General features: G+C 53.4%; 1 protein-coding gene across 10 annotated transcripts in view; it reads right to left on the bottom strand.

The window, feature by feature from the left end:
• Positions 1-20,636, bottom strand: part of CUX1 (cut like homeobox 1) — a 389,471-nt gene that overhangs the window by 152,680 nt on the left and 216,155 nt on the right. For 7 of the 10 annotated variants that reach the window (XM_060173446.1, XM_060173445.1, XM_060173443.1 and 4 more), the window contains 2 exons: positions 18,030-18,294; positions 8,106-11,080 (listed from right to left, as the gene is read on the bottom strand). The exons of the other annotated variants lie outside the window; for them this stretch is intronic. In XM_060173446.1, the coding sequence (XP_060029429.1) occupies positions 10,540-11,080; positions 18,030-18,294 (806 nt within the window). In that variant the 3' untranslated portion in view covers positions 8,106-10,539. Of the gene's footprint in view, positions 1-8,105; positions 11,081-18,029; positions 18,295-20,636 lie in introns of those variants that run through there. 10 annotated transcript variants of the gene reach the window in all.

Here is a 20,636-nt window from a genome sequence, read left to right as displayed (position 1 = left end):
TCCATTTCTCTCTGTCCTATCCAACAACGATGACATCAACAATAACTACAACAATAAAAAGGGCAACAAAAGGGAAAATAAATTTTAAAAAGTCTTAAAAAAATGTGTGAAGTGTTTGCTTTCTCTTAGGGTCTGCACTGAGCAGCCAGTGAGAGGGACCCCATCAGCTCTGTGTCCCACGTGGGGCCTCATGCATGCAAGTCCTGGGCTCTGCCACTGCACCCGTCTCAGGGAGCAAGGGGTCAGGAGTGGGGGGCAGCACCCGAGCCTGTGGATAGGGGGCATGCATGGTTCCTGCCTGAGGGACAGCTGGGGACAGAGAGAGAGAGAGAGACAGGTGAAGGAGACACCACTCCTCAGGCAGCTTCCCGCCTGCAGGGGCCCCCAGTGGGATTGGGGGCTCGAGCCTGCGTCCCTGTGTGTGGCAATGCGTGTGCTCTCCTGGCGAGCTACCCCATGCCCTCTGTTTCTCCTCTCTCACCCTCTCTCCCTCTCTCATATGCATCACAGGGGGAATAAATTAAGGGCCCCATCACCTTCACAGGTATGATAAGGATGACTGGCATCCCTGGTCCTTTTTATTTCCTTCCCCCAGAGCACTGCTCTGCCAACTCTGGTCGGAGACAGTGCTGGGGACTGAACCTAGAACTCCAGTGTCTTGGGCACAATAGCTTTTGATATTTTTTTAAAAAAGATTTTATTTATTTATTCATGAGAAAGATAGGAGGAGAGTGAGCAAGAACCAGACGTCACTCTGGTACATGTGCTGCCTGGGATTGAACTCAGGACCTCATGATTGAGAGTTCAGTGCTTTATCCACTGCGCCACTTCCTGGACCACATTTTTTTTTTTTTTTTTTTTTTTTTTTTTTTTAAACTAGAGCCTTGATCAACTCTAGCTGAGGGTGGTGTGAGGCTTGAACCTGAGACTTTGGAGCCTCCGGCATAAGAGTCTCTTCGCATGACCATTATGCTATCCTCCCCTACCCACACAATAGCTTTTGTTGGTCCAATTACTTTTTCTTTCTCTTCTTTCCTCTTTCCCTCTTTTAAAATGATATCCTTTAGTCTCGGAGTTTCTCTCTCTCCCTCTCTCTCTGTTTTTAAATTCTATCTTTTGGCCTGGGAGGTGGCACAGGGCACTGGACTCTCAGGTGTGACTCAGATTCAGCATCGCGTCTGCTAGAGTGATGCTCTCTCTGGGTCTCCTGCCCCTTCTTTCTTGTTAATAAACTTAAACAAAACACTTCAGGTTCAGACCTGCCCTGACACTCTGGAGAAAGCTGTGGTGTTGTGGTGTCTCTCCCTCCTTCTCTCTGAGACTGTCAGCCCAGAGTGGTGAGCTCCTGAGTAAACAAGTTCTGTGACCGGGTGGTGGCACACCTGGCAGAGCTCGCATGTTACTAAGCACAAGGACCCAGGTTCAAGTCCACAGTCCCCACCTGTAGGGGAGAAGTTTCATGAGTGGTGAAGCAGGGCTGCAAGTCTCTCTCTTCCTTTCCCTCTTCCTATCTCCCCTTTCCCTCTCCATTTATCTCTGTTTCTATCCAAAAGAAAGGGAGGGGAAAAAAGAAAGAAAGGAAGGAAGAAACATGTTTGCCAGGAATGGTGCATTCATTTTGCAGGCTTTAATTCTGGTGGCAAAAAGTCCAAACCAAAACCATACCCGTAAAGAAGCGAGAGGGACTGGGTGGTGGCACATCTGATAGGACACACACACACACACACACACACACACACACACACACACACATTACCATGTGCAAGGACCCAGGTTCAAGCCCCTGGCCCCCACCTGCAGGGTGAAAATTTCACAAGTGGTGAAGCAGTGCTATAGGTGACTTTCTCTCCATATCTGTCCCCCCTTCCCTTTCAATGTCTCTATCCAATAAATAAATACGTTATTTAAAAAAAAAAAAAAGACAGAAAAAGCGGTCAGGTGGTGGTGCACCTGGTTAAGTGCTCACATTACAGGGCACAATGACTGGGGTTCAAGCCCCTGGTCCCCACCTGCAGGTTCTGGGGAAGCTTTACTAGTGGTGAAGCAGGGCTACAGGTGTCGCTATCCATCTTTGTCCCCCCCCTCTAAATTTGTCTCTATTAAATAGAGAAAGAAAGAAAAATAAGAGACAGGGGTAGGGAGGAGACCCCCACAGCCCTGCTCCACCATCCATGGGGCTCTCTGGGTGCTGTCCATGGTGCTGAGAGAGGAGAGACCCCACAGCCCTGCTCCACCATCCATGGGGCTCCCTGAGTGCTGTGGCTGGAACCCAGGGCCTCAGCCAAGGTGGGATGTTTGCTCTACCCATTGGGCCACCTTCTGGGCCCTCAACTTCAGTTTCACTCAGAGATGCTCAACTTCACACTGAGATCTACAAGCAAACACACCAGGAGCTTCACCCTTGCCCTAGGAGGGGTCATGCCTCTCCAGCTCCTCAGCTTGGGGACATCACCTTGCAGCTTCCCCCACAGAGCAGGCTGTGGCCACCACCCCCCCCACCCCAAGTCACAGAGGAGGAACCTGGATGGGGGTGACCCCAGAGGGCAGGACTCAGGACCTGGTGCTGGGGGGAGGGGGCCAAAGCCCACAAGAATCTCCACCAGGTGGCCCCCTCATGCACAAAGTGTTTGCTGCTTCTCAGGCCTTTGAATAAAGACAACCCACGCGTGCTTGTGTTTGTATAAAAGATATTTACTTCGATGGTCACACCTAGGGTGCTAGTGAGTAAGAGTATACACGGTGTGAGATCATACGGTGATATTGCTTCTCCATACCATTGAGGGACCCTTGGACAATGCTAAGGACAGACAGCTATGGCTGATCCAGAGGCAGAAGGGACGGCGCCAGGGTACCTCCCCCCCCCACCGCCGTGCCCAACAGCTTTTCACTCTGGATGGTGGGGGGGAAGAGAGAGAGGGAGAGAGAGAGAGAGAGAGTGAGAGAGGAACCAACACATCGCAAGAAAGAAAAATATCACCAGGAAGGGCACAGCAACGGGACAGAGGCTTCTTGAAGTTATTTGTACAAAAAAAAAAAAAAATAGTAATAATAAATCGACGCGCTTTTTTTCCTTTTTCTTTTCTTTTCTTTCTTTTTTTCTTTTTTTTGGTCAGTGGGGTCTCTGTGAGGGTTCAACCGAAGAGAGAATGAGAGAGAGAGAAAGTCTGTGATTGTATTAACCAACGAGCTCTAGAAACATCTGCGACTTAGTGCGTTACAGAAAATATATAAAAATACTGCTAAAAACATAAGACACCCCAGTACATGGTGGGGGGAGGGAGGGGGGTTGAGCTTATTCAAAGAGTATCCGGAGGATTCCGCCGGTTGGCGAGCGAGCTGTCTTGTGCTGTTAGTAGTCTGTTGGAGAGCGAGCGGATGCTCACCTCACGCTAGTAGTTATTGCACATACCATAGAGCTAGGTCTCACTCAACTCGGTGGGGTGCGGGCCGTCCGTCTGTCCGTCCGTCTCCCCCAAACAAGCTAGTCTCGGAGTGCCTTCGGGGTGCAGGGAAGGGAGGGGTTTTTCTCAAGTCTCCACAATGCACAGCATTTTCTGAGGGGTCTCGGGTCTTAGGGGCTCAGGGTGGGGGGGAGGTGCCCGTTTTCTCAAAGGGAAGAGGCAGAAAAAACAGGTTGGGGGAGAGACGGAGAGATGCATAGAGGAGTTAGGGGGGAAAAAATCAAGACCATTTTCTTTTGGGGGGAGGTCTTTTTGTGGGAGGGCCTGCCTGCTTCCAAACTGACAGGGGTAGAATCAGGGACCCCCTCCCTGAAGATGTCGGGGGGGGGAGGGAAGCCAAGTGAGTGGGGGAACCTTGGGAGTGGAGCCCCCCACGGGTGGGCAGGACCCCAGCCTCAGCCTGGTATGGGGTGGGGGGGTTTCCTTCTCAACAAGCACCTGGGAGTCCGATGGCTGGGCCCAACCTTCCTTCACACTCTACTGCACAAGGGGGTGTGGGGCCCCCCCACAAACTCCTCTGGAATCTAAGGGCCACCCACAGTCACGTCTCCAGCTGCTTCTGGTGGCGAGAGGCCCCTGGCCCCACCTCGAAGTGTGGGGTCTTCATGGCAACGCCCTGAAACTTCATGAACCCAGAAGTCGTATCAGAGGCTCCAAGAGGCTTTGGGGGGGGCAGTGAGGGGCTGTCCGCTGAACACGCCTGTGCTCACCGCCCTCTGCAGACACCCCCTCACTTCCGTAGGTCCTCGGAGAGGCAGGGAATCACTGAGAATGATGCTTATTATTATATAGTTCTACCAACTCTTACTTCTACTGAGACACACAGTGTCTTGGCATCCATCCCCGGGAACACACCTGCTTGTGCTGGGAAACTTCTCTGTCATCTAAGTCTGCCCCCAGGCCCTTGGTTCCATCCATCCATCCATCCATCCATCCATCCATCCATCCATCCATTTCTTTTCAGGGAGGGGGGACGGGAAGGAGGGAGGGAGGACAGGAGGCAGCAGAACATAGCAGCTACTGGGCCAGCAGTAGAAAGCATCTCTCTCACACGCACACACAAACCATCGACGCGCTCCTGGTAAGAAACTTCCACGAAAAGCCTTGACAATAAATACGAGAGGGCACACGGCAACTTCTGAGGGTTTTTTGTTTTTTTTTCCTTTCCTTCTCAAGAGGGGGAACATCTTTTTTTTTAAATGTTCTTCAGTAGCAGTTAAGAAAAGGTTAAGTGCTGGGGGTGTGTGTGTGGGGGGGCTGTGGACCCCCTCAACACCCCACCAGGGGTTCTGAGCGGAGCTGCAGCCCTGGATGGTGAGAGACAGGGTGGGGGGGGGGGGCCGGGGTGTGTGGGGGAGGCCCTGCATTCCCTCCAGCACACAGACAGACAGAAGTACAGTGGATGGGATGGGCTGGGGGAAAAGACAGCATAATGGTTCTGCAAAGAGACTCTCATGCCTGAGGCTCCAAAGTCCCAGGTTCAATCCCCCGCACCATCATAGGCCAGAGCTGAGCAGTGCTCTGGTAAAACAAACAAACAAACAAAAACAACAACAAGTACAGTGGTGGACACACCGCCAGAGAACTAAAGCTTACTGTGAGTTCATTTGGTGTGCAATACATTATCTCTTTTTTTTCTAAAAAAGAAGAAAAAAATACCACCAAAAATAAAAACCAACAAAGGAAGTCCTATTGCACAGAGCTTTTATACACGACATATCTATTTTAAGTGCTTTCTGTTTCAGCAAACTACCAAAGAAAAGAAGGAAGAAGGAGGAGGAGGAGGAGGAGGAGGAGGAGGAGGAGGAGGAGGAGGAGGAGGAAAAATCCAAAAGTAGCCCAGTGCCGCTGGGAAGGGGGTCTGGTGGCCCTCTCTGAGAGGCCCGACTCTTCTGTACAAATGTGCTTCTGACCCATTCCCAAAGAGACGGAGCCGTGGCATTGGGGTGGGGGTGGGGGGCAGCGGGGGCAGGGGATAAGGCACCTTCCTTTCTGATCCCAGAAAGCTTGTCACAGAGCTCACGGCGCTGCCTAGAGGTGGGCCAAGAGCCAGCACACCACAGAAATGGCCTGGGGGTCGCCTTCTCCCTCCCCGGCCTGCCCAGGACCCCTCACCTGAAGTACCCGACTTTTGGAGTCAGCATTTATGTTATTATTATTATTAGTCTTATTTTTCTTTTTTGGAGGAGGCCGGGTGCTTTGGAAATGTCTCATTAAAGCTAAAGGTCACTTTTTCCCCAGGATGAAGGTGGCGGTGAAGCCACTGTGGGTGTGGGCACGTATCTTTGGAGGGGGTGGGGGCTGGAGTGTGGGGGTGCCTCTTGAAGGGGGGAATCGGAAACCCCATTTCCTTTTCTGTCCTGGTGGGGTGGCCTGGGGCACCCCCAACCCTCGGGGCCCTCACTCCCCCTTCCTTCCCCAGCTGGGGCTCAGCTTCAGCACCTCTCCTAAGGGCTTCGGGTGGAACTTTCTAGAACTTCATCTGGGGACTCGCTTTCTTTTCTTTCCCTGTAGTTCTTATCTGCAGCAGGGCAGGAGCCGGGGGAGATGGAGCCGGGCCATCTGTTCTCTGAGCCAGTGAGCGAGTTGGCTAGGCCTCCACCATGTCACCTAGAACACAGCTCTGTCTCACGGCCACAAGGGGCCCCAGGTGCTTTCATGCCCCAAGTGTGACCACTGTCCCAAGTGTGGGTATTCCCTGACAAAGGGCCAGGCAGTCTCCCAATTCCTCAATGTTCTGGGCAGATGGACATTGAAATCTTCAGGGTGGGGTGGGGGGGTTGTGCTGGAGCAGGCCTTGCCCTCTTCTGTCCTTGAGCCTATTTCAAAGCCCCCTCCCCCCAAGTCCCCACGTCTCCTGGGGCAATGTCCTCACTCAGGAGGCAGCTGTGGAGGCATCAGGAACAAGTGGGGCACAGGAGGCCCCCCGTGCCCCAGCCTCACAGAGCTCAGCTACTGGCCCAAGACTCCCTCAGAAGAGGCAGCTGTGTTTCTGGAAGCTTCCCTTGTGGCTGTGTGTGGGGGGTGGGGGCTGAATGACATCAGTGGGAGCACAGGCCAGTGAGGTAGAAGGGGGGGGGCCCTCTAGCATGGAGACTCCTGGCCTCTGAGGCGGGACAGGCTGCTGCACAGGTGCTGCCACCTCCGGCCTGGCATTGCATAGATGTCCTGGGCACAGGAGGATAGCCCACACTTGTCCCCAGTCCCCTGGGGCATCTGCCAGGGCCCTAGGGACACTGCCTTCTCTCTGGACTGTCACCTGCCTGGTTTGCTCAGGGCCCAGCCAAGGAGGCAGATAGGAGCGCCCCTTCTGGAGGCAGTAAGCTGGGATGCAGAGGGACAGGGCTGGTCTGGGAAAGGGTTGGGGAGGGTCTGGCAGGAAAGCCACAGGGAGGTGGGTGGGGAGGCCTTTGTGCTTTGCAAGTTGGGGGCTGGCTAGGGAGGCGCCTTTCTCTCCCTCACGGTTCCAGAGGGTCGAGATCAGTGTGTGTGTGTGCGTGTGCGTGTGCGTGTGCGTGTGCGTGTGTGTGTGTGTATGTGTGTGTGTGGTACCCCCTGGGCCACCTGGCTCCCAGAAGGGTAAGAAGAGAGGGCACCCAGGAGCCAGACACCCCAAGAGAACGTTTGTGTGTTGGGGGAGAGGGAGGGGACAGGTGAACCCGGACTTTCTTCTGAACTCTCCCCGATTTGCTGGCTGAATCAGGCGTAAACCTCAAGTCTTGAGCACCCACCGATCAGCACAGGACAGGATGAAATGTTAGTGTTTTTCATAGAAGGGGGGAGGGGGGACATATCAGCTTTGGGGACTGATGGAGAGGAAAGAGGAGGTCAGCTGCCCCATGACGCCAGCCCACGGAAGGTCAAGGCACTTGAATATTGCTTATCAAGATGGAATGTCCACCCTTAGACGCCCTCGGGGGCCCCACCCCCTCCCCGTTCTGTTCTCCAGTGGCAGCTGGCAGAAGCATCAGAGACTGCGACAGCGGGGGTGGGGTGGGGGGGACACTCGAGGTCACGGGGTTGGGATTATAATGAAGACAGCAACACCAATCAAGAATAAATAGAGTGGGGGACCAAAAAAAAAAAAAAACCAAAAACACCCTAAAAGCAACTAAAACCACAGACCGGCGAGCCAGATGTAGCCAAACACCCAGGAACTGTAAGTCGACATCACCGATGGCCGAGGCCAAAGACCGAGCGAGCAAACGACCAAAGTGACATTATTTGAAGGTCGGCTGTTTCCGGGCCTTTGCTGTCTGGCTCCCAGGACAGACAAATGGAGATTCTCCCCCACTTCCTTGGCCTGAACACCTTAGTATGTAACAGTCATGTCTTTAGAACGAAAGACCCACCCCCAAAAGTTCTTGCTGTAGCTTCCAGCTTCTCACTCTAACAGAGGGGGAGAGCCTTCGAGAGCCCTCACCCCGAGGGAGGACCGCACGCCGGGGGCCCTGTTGCCTCCTCCCCCAGCAGCCAGACTGGCCTGAGTCCTCTCCCCCCATCCCGTCTCCCACCATCCCAACTCCTTCATTTTCAAACTTCTTCTCACTGAGCCAGCTTTTAAGTCCACGGAAGATGTCACCATCCCCACATCAAATCAAGTCAGAAAAGTTAAGAAGATAAAGGAAGGAAAGACTGTTGGTCTTTCCACCCAGCCTCCTAAAGCCTTCTGCAACCTTCTCACTCAGGACAAGGCAATGTCTTTAGTGTAGTAATTCTTGACGTCGGTGAGACCTTGAACGAGGCGCTGCAGCCACCGGCCCAAAGACTGGAAAGGAGAGACGGGGAGTCCAAGGGACGTCACTCGAGGAACGTGGTCTCATGTCTTACGTATGGTCCAAGTCCTACCGGTTCATCAATACAAGACTCACTCCCAGCAGGGGCAAAGCCTCTCACGTGACTCCCTCCTGGCCTCCCCAGCGGAAAAGGAAAAAGCAAAGAAAAAAAGGAAGGCCATATGAATTCAACTTAAGGAATACCGAATTCACCATTTAAATGTCATCCAAAAAAATGCTGACTTAGGACAAAGTTTCCTTGATACATGACAGTCAGTAATGGACAGCAGGGCTCTGTGGCCTGTCAACCAACCCCAATACTGCCGGCAGCCTATCCTTCTAGAGAAGATTTGCCCCTTTTCATCCCTTCCTAACAATCAGATAATAAAATACAGCACCTATAAATAAGCAAAAAAAATATATATATATTCCGAAATCATCTATTGTTAGTTTAAAGATATGGCAATAAAGGACGTCTAAGTTAGCAGATTTGTAGAAGCCTTAACTTAGAAAACAGCTTACTGAGAAAAGGTGGCAGCAGTGCACCCATGTGCACTTGAGCAGACGCACAGACGTATAAAACCGCACACATGCACGCACTCTCTGGGTTCACGCACACACGCATCGGACGACGGGAGGGGTCTGAGACAAGTTAGAGTCTTGATTCGTACTTTGAGACTGCCTGCCCTAGACTGTGCAGAGAACGGTCCGCGAGGCGGGGGTGGGGCAGGGGTGGTTTGTGGTTAATATTAAGAATAATAATTATAATAATAATAATAAAATCCAAAAAAACGAACGCAGGGCCAATGGTCTGGACTGGAAGTGGAGAGCGCCGGTGTTTTGGTGTGGGGTTTGGCCGTTGCTACGGGGTTGGGAGTGGAGGGCAGACTGTCTCAATCTCTCTCTTCCTGGAGGGTGGGGGGCCACAGAGGAAGCTTTCCTGGCCCCCCTCCCGCCTGGGGGGTGTGGGTGTCCACAGTCCATCAGTGCTTGAGGTGTCGAGATGAGAGATTCTATGCCCAGGCCCAGGCAGCGGCAGGGGCCCCTGGTGGGGCTCAGTCCATCAGGCGCCTGGTTGGGGGGGGGAGTGGTGTGAGGTGAGGCTGGCATCTGCAGAGGGCTGCCCCTACCCCAGGCCGGCCACCTTGGGGTGAGGAGTCTAGTCTGAGCTACAGTTCTGACTTGTCTCCTAGCTCTCCGCCATATGAGGTCTGGTCAGCGTGCTCTGTGGTAAGAGGTTAAAAGCAGATCATAAAATACCTAGATTCTAGATTCGGATCTCCTTCTTCCGTTCTTTGTCTGTTTGTCCTGATTTGGCCTAGAATGGAGTGTATCAAACAGACCCCCGGCTGGCCCGCCAAGGCCCCGGACGGTCACTTAAAGCTATGGATCAATGTGCACTATTCCATTTTGCTATCCGCGCGGGAGGAAAAAAACACTACAGCGGCTGCCACCCAAAACCAGTTTCCTGATGAGATGTTCTTTCTTTCTTCTTTCTTTCTTTTTTTTTGTCTCTTTTTTTTTTCCTTTTTGTTAAAAAATATGTGGGGAAAACGTGTCTTGTTGTTTAAATTCTGCTTCAAAGTTTCAAACGAGAAGACTCTTGGAAAATATTCAGGGATCCAAACTAGTGTGTTTAGAGTCGGTGTGACTGTGCAATCTCTTAGTGGCAACTCGACAGCTACAAAAACGTTCTTTTTAAATTTTCTTTTTTTTTTTTTTCTGAAAAAAATCCCCTCCCTCCCCCCTTTATTTATTTATTTATTTATTTTTCCTGGTTTAAGAAGATAATAGTGTATTATCGCTCGGAAGCCATTAGATGGCAGGTTAAAAAGTCCCCTTTTACTATGTGGGTTTGACTGCTTTCTTTTTCTTCCTGTCTTTGTGTGTGTGTGTGTGTGTGTGTGTGTGTGTGTGTGTGTGTGTTTTAAGCCCACACAGAAGAGGAGGGCACAAGGCAAAGAGTTATTCCAGAACTCGTGGAAATCACTTCCGGCATTTAAAAAAAAAAACCAAAAAAAAAAAAAAAAGAAAAGAAAAAAGAAAACCAACACTTGAGGGTACAAAAGAGCTGGACTACACGTTTTTTTCCGTTTTCTTCCTTGAAAAACACGGCACGGGTTGGGCTTACTGCTCCAGTGTCTATATGCACCTTGGCCTATGGCGGTGTCGCCCTGTGGCCCGCAGGGCAGGAAGTGCGCAGGCGCAGAGGGCCCCGGCCCCGCAGGCCCGGCCGGGCGGGGGCGGTGCGGGGGGAGGGCGCTCTGCCCTGGGTCCGGGACCCTGGGGTGGGGGTGGGGGGCTCAGAACTCCCACTCGGCGGGCTCGTCGCGGCTGGCGGCCTTCTCCAGGCGGTGGATGATGCTGTTGAGGTTGGCGGCCTTCTTCTTGCGCAGCGGGCTGTCGCGGGGGTCCCGGGCGCCCCCCGCGTCAGGGAGGCCGAACAGGCTCTGCAGCGAGCGGGCCCGGCGGCCCGAGGTAGCGGCGTCTTCCGCGGGGGGCACGGGGGGTGCGGGCGGCGGCGGGGGCTCCTGGGGCGGTCCGGCCTCCCCGCGCCGGTCCCCGAGCCCCCCGGGGCCCCTCTCGGCCGCCCCTCCCTGAGACTGGGCCGCGCCGCCCGGCTCTTCGTCCGCCTCCGTCTCGGCTTCAGCTTCGGCCTCGGCCTCGGCCTCGGCCTCGGCCTCCACCTCGGCCTCCGCTTCCGCCTCCGCCTCGGCGCCGTCGCAGCTGTCGCCCTCGGAGCTGGGCGCCGCCCGGCGGCCCGACGGGGAGTCACTGGCGCCGGCCTGGCCCTGCGCGCCCGCCTGGATTTCCTCGATGAACAGCTCCCTGCGGATGCGGGACCTGCAGGGACAGGGGGCAGTCAGGGCCCGCCAGGCCTGGCCCTGTCCACGGGGTGACCCCCACCCCACAGGGTGCCCCCCCAGCTTGGCCCCTGTCCACGGGGAAGGGGCGTACCCCCGGCCCCCACAGGGTCCCCACTCATGCTTGGCCCCTTCCACAGGGGTGCAGGTGCGTCCTACCGCCCCCACAGTCCCCCTTCCACTCTGGGTCCCTGTGTCACAAGAGAAGGGAGGGCCACCCCTCCATCTGCCTACAGGGTTCCCACCCACACCCGGCCCCATCTCACAGGGGACCCCACCCCCAGGCCTGGTCCCTGTGTCCATGGGGGGAGGGGTGGACCCGTCTGGGCAGGCCCCAGCAGGTCCCATCTGCCCCCCAGTCCATGCCTGGTTCCTCACCCCTGTTCACACTGGGCAGAGGACCTGAGCCCCTAGGCCCCATCTCTGCAGTGCTGCAACCCGGGCTAAGCCCCGCCTCCAGCAGAGCAGAGCCCTAAGGCCTCAGTCAGGGAGGCACCCCTGGCCCTGCCTCCCCGGATGCCTGTCCCCCTAGCCCAGAGTCCCCACACATGGAGCCATGGGGGCAGCCCGCTCAGAGGAGAGCGATGGACAGAGACTCGCCACCCACCCACAGTGGACTTGGATGGGTCCCTGACTGCCAGGCCCAGCTCTCTGCTCTCACCAGGTGGGGAGCGTTCCCCCTGCAGAGGCTGGGCTTCCACAGAATGCTAATAATGTCTGCCATGGCCCCAAATAAGACTTCCTTCTATTCTCACTGGCCAGTTGCTGCCTGAACACCAGAGCTCCTGTTATAAGCACTCAGCATCAAGGCTCTGGGGGGTGGGATTGGAGCTGGCTCAGTGGGTAGAGCACATTCTGCACCATGCACGAAGCATAGACAGCACTCAGGGAGCCCCATGGATGGTGGGGCAGGGCTGTGGGGTCTCTCCTCTCTCAGAACCCTGCACAGCACCCAGAGAACCACATGGATGGTGGAGCAGGGCTGTGGGGTCTCTCCTCTCTCAGCACCATGGACAGCACCCAGGGAGCCCCATGGATGGTGGAGCAGGGCTGTGGGGTCTCTCCTCTCAGCACCATGGACAGCACCCAGGGAGCCCCATGGATGGTGGGGCAGGGCTGTGGGGTCTCTCCTCTCTCTAAGTATAAAGGAAAAAAAAAAAAAGCATAAACTGGGCTGAGGAGGCTATCTGGTGAATGGTGCATGTACTAAGCTCCAGGTTCATTCAGCAGCCCAGGAAGTGACACTGGATAAAGCTCTGGCCTCTCAAGCCCAACCGGTCCTGAGTTTGACCCTTAGCACCAAGTGTGCCAGAGTGATGTTCTGCTCCTCTTTCTTATTAATAAATAGTTGGCTTAAACATAAATAAACAAATAAACACCCTTCAAGTTCTTTTCTTTTCTTTGCAGCTAGTTATTGTTGGGGCTCTGTGCTCTGCGTGATCTTACTGCTCCTAGTGGCTTTTTTTTCTTTCCCTCCCTCCCTTTTTTTCTTTTAGATACAGAAAAAGAGGAAGGAAAAGAGAGAGAGACAGAGACACTAAAGCACTGGGGCAAGGGAGACAGTATAATGGATATGAAAAAGACTCTTATGCCTGAGGCTCTTAAGTCCCAGGTTCAATCCCCAGCACCACCACCAGCCAGCACTGAGCACTATCCAAGTGAGCTATTTTGCCAGTCCTTCAGTTTTTTTTTTTTTTTTTTTTTTAAACCATAGCACTGTTCAGCTTTGGCTCATGGTGGCGGTGGTGAGGATGAGGAGGGGCTGAACCTGGGACTTTGAAGCTTCAGGCATGAAATCTGTTTGCATGATCATTATGCTGCCCCCCCCCCCCACTTCTGCCTTTCGTTTTGATAACAGAGAGGAGAGGTGGAGGGAAGGAGAGACACATGCTCCAAACTTCCTCTCTGCAGGTTGGGACAAGGGCCTTAAACCAAGGTCCTAACATTTGGGAGAGCCCCTGGATACATCAATCTCTGAATACATAAATCACAAAGAGGAAAGAAGTGTATCTCTCAGTCAGGGCCATGCCTAGGCCCTGTGGGCACTGAGGGGAAGTGCAAGGGCAGAGGAGAGTGGGTAACTGCCTCCCTCTGAGCCTGGGCTCTGTCCTCCCATAGACAAGTGAGTCACTTCTTACCACGTATAGAGAACCAGCCCTGGACTATCCTGCCCCCCCCCTTCCCTTTGCGGCAATCATGCGTATACAATTCCACGGCTCCTGCCTCGACTTTTCCATTATTTTAATTATTATTATTATTTTTGCACTAGGGCTATCACTGGGATCCTGTGCTTGCACTCTTGGCGCTGTACCTTCTTCTCTTCCTCCCTTCCTTCATCTGTTACTGAATAGGGACCGAAAAACTGAGAGGAGAGGGGGAGATAGTGAGGGAAAGAGACAGAGAGATGCCTGCAGACCTGCTCCAGCCCACTTGTGAAGCTTTCCCCCTGCAGGTGGGGACCAGGGGATTGAACCTGGGTCCTTGGGCACTGTAATGTGTGTGCTCATCTAGGTGCACCACTGCCTGCCCCCCCCCCCCCTTTAGATAGAGATTGAGTGACACAGAGGAAAGACAGTGAGAGAGAGAGACACCACAGTACTGTCCCACCATTTGTAAAGCTTTCCCAGAGCAGGGGCTCCCAAGTGGTGACCGGGGGGGCTTGAACCTGGGTCCCTGCACGTGGGAAAGTGTGCTTTCCACTGGCTGAGCTAGCTTCTAGCCCTCCATTATCTTTTTTTTTTTAAGTTTTTAAAAATTTATTTATTTCCTTTTGTTGCCCTTGTTGCTTTATTGTTGTAATTATTACTGTTGTCTGTCTTCGTTATTGGATAGGACAGAGAGAAATGGAGAGAGGAGGAGAAGACAGAAGGAGGAGAGAAAGACAGACACCTGCAGACCTACTTCACTGCTTGTGAAGCAACTCCCCTGCAGGTGGGGAGCCGGTGGCTCAAACTGGGATCCTTCCGCCAGTCCTTGTGCTTTGTGACACATGTGCTTAAGCCGCAGTGCTACCGCCCAACACCCTATTATCTTTTAAAAAAAATTTTAAAAATATTAATTTTCCCTTTTGTTGTTTTTGTTTATTTTTTATTATTGTTGTAGTTATTGTTGTTGTTATTGATGTCATTGTTGTTAGATAGAACAGAGAGAAATGTAGAGAGGAGGGGAAGACAGAGGGGGAGAGAAAGACACTTGCAGACCAGCTTCACCGCCTGTGAAGCAACTTCCCTAAAGGTGGGGAGCCGGGGCTCGAACTGGGATCCTTAGCAGGTCCTTGTGCTTTGCGCCACGTGAGCTTAACCCGCTGCGCTACAGCCCGACTCCCAGCCCTCCATTATCTTTACTTCCTCTTTTCCCACAGCACTGGTCAGTTCTGGTTTATGGTGGTGCTGGGGACTGAACCTGGGACGGCAGGACTCTTGCCGCCTGCCTCTCCAGAGATCAGCTGAGCACCACGCGCTGAGATTGCTAGAAGGCTGGCAAGCTGAGGGCAGAAGCCCAGGAGCCTGGAGAAAGTGCACCCTGGACGGAGGCCATGCCTACCCTCCTGGGGCCTGGCGCCCATCTGGGGAGGAGCAAAGCTGGTGATGTGATGAGGGCACCTTTGCCCCACTGCTGAGCCACCCCAGCTCTGGGCACACCCGCCCAGAGTTACCACACTTGCAGCTCAAAGTTCACATTTGAGGCACAGCTATCTAGAAAGTGGGGGGTGGGTGGGGGTGCACCTGGTTGAGTGCACACATTACAGTGTGCAAGGACCCAGGTTCAAGCCCCCAGTCCTCACCTGTAGGGGGGAAGCTTCACAAGTGGTGAAACAGTGCTGCAGGTGTCTTTCTCTCTCTCTTTCCCTATCTCCCCTTCCCTCTCAATTTCTGCCTCTATCCAAAATAAATAAATAAATAAATAAATAAATAAATAAATAAATAAATGGGGGATGGGCTTGTGTAACCTGTGGAGTAGTTCACATCCTCCCTCTCCGCTCCTTGCCTCTTATGGGGGGGGGAGGTGAGCTTGAGGGGACCCTCGTGCTTTCTCTGTCTTCACGGGGGGTAGCCATCGGCACTGCTGTGGTTCTGTGTAGCTCTCTCACTAGGCTACATCTGTGAATTTAGCATTTTTTAATTTGAATTTTTCTTTAAGTCTTATTTATTTATTTATTTATTTATTTATTTATTCATTCCCTTTGGTTGCCCTTATTGTTGTAGTTATTACTGTTGTTGTTACTGATGTCATTCTCGGATAGGACAGAGAGAAATGGAGAGAGGAGGGGAAGACAGAGGGGGAGAGAAAGATAGACACCTGCAGACCTGCTTCACTGCTTGTGAAGCGACCCCCCTGCAGGTAGGGAGCTGGGGGTTTGAACCGGGATCCTTACTCTGGTCCTTGTGCTTTGCCATCTGTGCTTAACCCACTGCACTACTGCCTGACTCCATTAAGTTGAATTTTTAAGAGACAGAATGAGAGGGAGAGGGAGAGGGAGAGGGAGAGGGAGAGGGAGAGGGAGAGGGAGAGGGAGAGGAAGAGAGCTCAGTACTGGCTCATGGTGGTGCTAGGCCCTTTAGGTCCGAGGCATGCAAGTATTATGCGCCAATACTGATCTGTCTTTCCCCCTGGAACTCATCTTTTATCAGCAGTGAATAGGTTATTTCAACTCCTGTTTACTATTTAAAATGTTTCTGATTTGTTCAGTATTGGGAGACTTATTGGGGGGGCCTTTGGAAACCCCAGCAGAGTTTGTCTGTCTCTCCATCCATCCCATGTCCACCAGTTAGAGCCGTCAGCCTCTTGATCCATCCATCACCACCTGGCTCTTAGCATTTACTTATTTATCTATTATTAGTTAGTTTTTTTCTTTTCTTTCTTTCCTTTTTTTTTTTTTTTGCCTCCAGGGTTACTGCTGGGGCTCAGTGCCTGCACTATGAATCCACTGCTCCTGGAGGCCATTTTTTTTCCCATTTTGTTGCCCTTGTTGTTGTTATTATTATTGTTGTCATTGCTGTAGTTGTTGGATAGGACAGAGAGAAATCAAGAGAGGAGGGGAGGCAGAGAGGGAGAGCAAAAGATAGATACCTGCAGGCCTGCTTCACTGCCTGTGAAACCACCCCCCTGCAGGTGGGGAGCCGGGGGTTTGAACCAGGATCCTTAGGCCAGTCCTTGTGCTTCATGTCATGTGCACTTAACCCGCTATGCCACTGCCTGGCCCCCTTTTCTTTTCTTTTTTACCAGAGCACTACTCAGTTCTGGTTGATGGTGGTGCCGGGGATTAAACCTGGGACTTTGGAGCCTCAGGCATCAGACTCTCTTTGCAGAACCACTGAGTTATCTACCCCCCACCCTGTTTGTTTGTTTATTTATTTATTTTACCAGTGCCATGCTCAGCTCTGGCTGGTGATGGTACTTGCTGGGATTCAACCTGGGACCATAGAGCCTCAGGCAGAAGAGTCTCTTTGCAGAACCATGATGCTGTCTCCCCTGCCTCCAGGCTATCATTTATCCATCAGTCTACCCTGCCTACCAATCACCTAGTAATAATCCACCTATCACCTGTTTTTATGGTTCACTCACCCACCCATCCATCCGTCCAGCCATTCATTTGTTCTGTCAGCTATTGTATCCATCTATCTATCCTACTAATCACCTATCAATCTATCCATCAACTGTTTCACCTATCATTTATCAATCCAGTGCATCTATCATCTATTTATCTATTATTCATCTATCTGTCAATCCTCTATTCATTTACCAATCAATCTGTCCTACCATCAATCAATCAATCCTCCTTCTTTAACCCCCCCCCCCCATGCTGACTGTGGGCTAATTTGTCACACCTGTCTCAGGTGAGTGACCCCAACTGCCCACACCTCCATTGGCTCCGTGTGCCTGTTGTCTTGGCCCCACCACCCACTGAGAGAGCAGAGCACAGCTGTGCTGGAGTGGCACCCAGTGGCCCACGCCTTTGAGTCCTGGCCTTTCCCTGCTGAGATGGTGCTCTGAGAGACGTGACCGTGCGCACTCCACAGAGCCGGGGGCTGAGCCGCTTGGCCCAGCATCTGGGGCCTCAGTAGATGCTCCACACTCCGCTCTGTTTCCCAGAGACAGCGGGCCTGAACTAGAGCCCAGACTTGGGTAGCAGCAGGGGAGAGCAGAGTGCAGGACTTGTGTGCCTGAGGCCCCAGGCCCCATCCCCCAGGCAGAGCTGTGCTCTGGCCTCTCTCTTTCTCTCAATAATAACAAAACTTGAAGAAGCAAACACAGTAGTGTCTCATACTAATATTAATGTGGGCTGGCAAAATAGCTCACTCGGGCAGTGTGCTCGCTACTTTACCAAATGCACAGCCCAGGTTCGAGCCCAGGCCCCATTGTGTTGGAGGAAGCTTTGGTGCTGTGGTCTCTCTCTCTTTCTCTTCATCTCTCTAAATAAAGACTGGTGTAACATTAGTATTGACTTGGTTACTTCAACTTCATATATTTTACCAGAGCCCTGCTCATCTCTGGCTTGTAGTGGTGCTGGGGATTGAACCTGGGACCTCAGAGTTTCAGGCATGGAAAGTTCTTTGCATAACCACTGTACTGTCTCCCCAGCCCCAACATAAATATTAAAGATAAAAATTCAGGGTGGCTCAATTTGCAGAGTGTACACCTTACTACTTGAAAGGCCCTGGGTTTCAGCCCCTACTCCCCCCTCACCTGCAGGTGGGAAGCTTCACGAATGGTGAAGCAGGGCTGCGGGTGTCTCTCTGTTCCTCTCCCTCTCTGTTACTCCTCCTCCCCTGTCTGTCTCTGAGATAAAGAGAATATAGTAAGACAAAGAGATGAGAGATCAGAAAGTGCCAACGCCTGAGAGCTGTGGTTTCTCTGAGGAAAAGACACAGCCAAGACCTGCATGACCAGAAGGGCAAAGTCCTGCCTGCAGGGGGCGCCGTGCACACCTGTAGTTGTGGAACCAGTTGATGACCGTACTGGTCTTGAGGTTGAGCTGCGTGGCCAGCTCCTCGATGGTCTTGGGAGAGGGGTATGGCTTCTGCTGGTAGGCCCGCTTCAGTGCCTCCTTCTCCTCGGGTGCCAGCACCACGCGCGGCTTCTTCAGCTGGTGCTGGGGCTGCGGGCTAGCGCCCTGGCTGTACTCCAGGCCCACAGGCGCGGGTTCGCATGGCTGGCTGTCACTGACCGAGCTGTGCCGTCGCTTCATGTAGGCTGTGGGGGAGGGAGGCGGGGACGAAGGGGTCAGTCCTGCAGGTTGGTGGGCAGGGCTGCTGGCCGTTCCCCTCACCCCTCCACCCCCATCTCAGTCTAAACATTCTGACCCCCCGCCCCATGCACTGCAGCAAGGTCCCACTCCCCAAGGCCAGGGAGGGGGCAAGGGGGCAAGTGTGGGGTACCCCAGGGTATGATTCCTGTGCTCCAGGCCACTTTTTTCATTCAGATGAAGAGAGAGAGAGAGAGAGAGAGAGAGAGAGAGAGAGAGAGGCCAACACCACAGCACTGGAGATTCCTATGTTGCCAGGGCTCAAACCCGGGTCTCCATGCTTTGTAAAGTGTGTGCTTTTTTTTAGGAGGAGCTGTCTCCCGCCCCCAAATGAGAAGATGTTCACTTGGGGAAGGATGTGGTCGACATGGGAGAGGCTCAGTGGGTGGAGTTCAGGACTTGGGCTTGTGAGGTCCTGAGTTCAAGGCCTGGCCCTGCCTGTGCTGGAGGGATGCTCTGGTCTCTCGGCATTCACTGCTCCCAGGTAAATATCCTATTCAGAGAGAGAGAGAGAGAGAGAGAGAGAGAGAGAGAGGCACCACAGCACCAGAACCTGCCCCAGGGCCACAGGGAACTGGGGTTTGAGCTTGTGTGGCAAGGTGAGCCTTACCTGGCGAAGTATCCCTCCCATAATTTTATTATTTATTTATTTAAAATTATATTCATCTATTGGATAGCCGGAAATTGAGAGGGAAGGGGGAGATAGAGACAGAGAGACATCTTCAGCCCTGCTTCACCACTTGCAAAGTTTTTCCCGTATCATTTCACACATGGAGAAAAGTTCCTTGTTCTTGTTCTCTCCCTCACCCTCTTCCTCTTTTTCTGCCAGGCACTGCCCGGCTCTGGCTGATGGTGGTGCTGGGGATTGAATCTGGGACCCTAGAGCCTCAGGCACGAGCGTCTGACACAGACTGTCTATGGCCCAGGCGCCATTCCCAGTGCTCTTGCACGTGCTGGCTGCCACACTTGGCCTCTTTTGAGTCCTCCCTCCCTGAGAAGCTGGGGTGCTTCCAGGACTCTCCTGGCAAGATCACGCCCGCGGCTCCTCAGAGAAGACCCTGAATGGGATAGAGCTGAGGGCTGAGAGGACTGGAGTGGGGAGTCTAGCCAGGCCCTTCCCCGTGGATGGCAGCCAGGGCAGTGCCAGGTCTCCTGCAGGGGCTGAGGAGGCCTCCTCCAGTGGACAAGCCTCCTGGGGTTATGCTCAGGGGCATGGGCTGTGAGGAGGGTCTGGGGACAGTGTCTTGTCTGAACACAAGATGGCGCCCAGAGCCCATGGGAGGGAGGTCCAGCAGGAGCCACAGGGGGCAGCTCTGGCCTCCTCAGGAGGGCTGGGCCTGACCAGAGCTGGGTCAGGGGGCTCCTAGCATGCCCTGGGTCCAAGGCAGAGACTGTTCTAGGAAGCAGAAAGCTTTCCAGCTTACTTTCACAGCTCACTTCAGGAAACCATTTCTCTACGCTTCCTGTGAGAACGTCCCAGGGACATGGCTTACATGGCCAGAATGAGTGTTACCTGTGCAAGGTTTGAGCCCCTCTACTGCATGGGAGCTCCATGGATGGTGGAGCAGGGCTGGGGGTGGTGGTGTCTCTCCTCTCTCAGCACCATGGACAGCACCCAGGGAGCCCCAGGGATGGTGGGGCAGGGCTGTGGAATCTCTCTATGCTGTCTCCCTCTCTCCCTTCCTTCCTTCGTCATCAGTGGGGCTTCACTGCTCTAAGACCATTTTTTTTCCAGGTAGAGAAAGACAGAGCCAGAGAGGCAGAGGGAGAGGGGGGAGACACCACAGCACTGAGGCTTCCCCAGTGCGATGGGGGCCAGTCCTGATCCAGGGGTCTTGTGCAAGATGAAACAGGTACCATCTGAGTGAGCTATCTTGTAGGCTCTCTCTCTCCAAATAAGAAAACACTGACACTGGCTGTGTGGTGGTGTGGTAGCCTATGGGTAGCCCTGGTCCCAAAGCTGGGGGGGTGTAAGACCAGATGAGGGGACAGAGTGGGGCTGGAACAGCCATGGGGGTGCCTGGGATGCTCATCTTGGGGGAGGGCTGGCATCAGCAGAGAAGGTTCAGGAGGGTGCTCATATGCTCCAGGCCCAGCTTTAAGCAGTCTGACTCAGCCATCCCTGTTGGGGGAGCAGACAGAGGGGTGGGAATAGGAGGCCACATGTCCCCGCTTTCTCCTGCTCTTTGCAGCTCCCCCCAGGGGCCCTGGTGTAGGCAGAGTGGGAGCCAAGTTTCCAGAAGCTTCTGGGAGTATCTGGAGACAGGAGCTGATAGAGCTATCTGGGAGG

This window comes from Erinaceus europaeus, chromosome 15, assembly GCF_950295315.1.
Source record: "Erinaceus europaeus chromosome 15, mEriEur2.1, whole genome shotgun sequence".
NCBI lineage: Eukaryota > Metazoa > Chordata > Mammalia > Eulipotyphla > Erinaceidae > Erinaceus > Erinaceus europaeus.
Note: the sequence above shows the minus strand (reverse complement) of the source record. Positions and strands in the feature narration are given on the sequence as shown.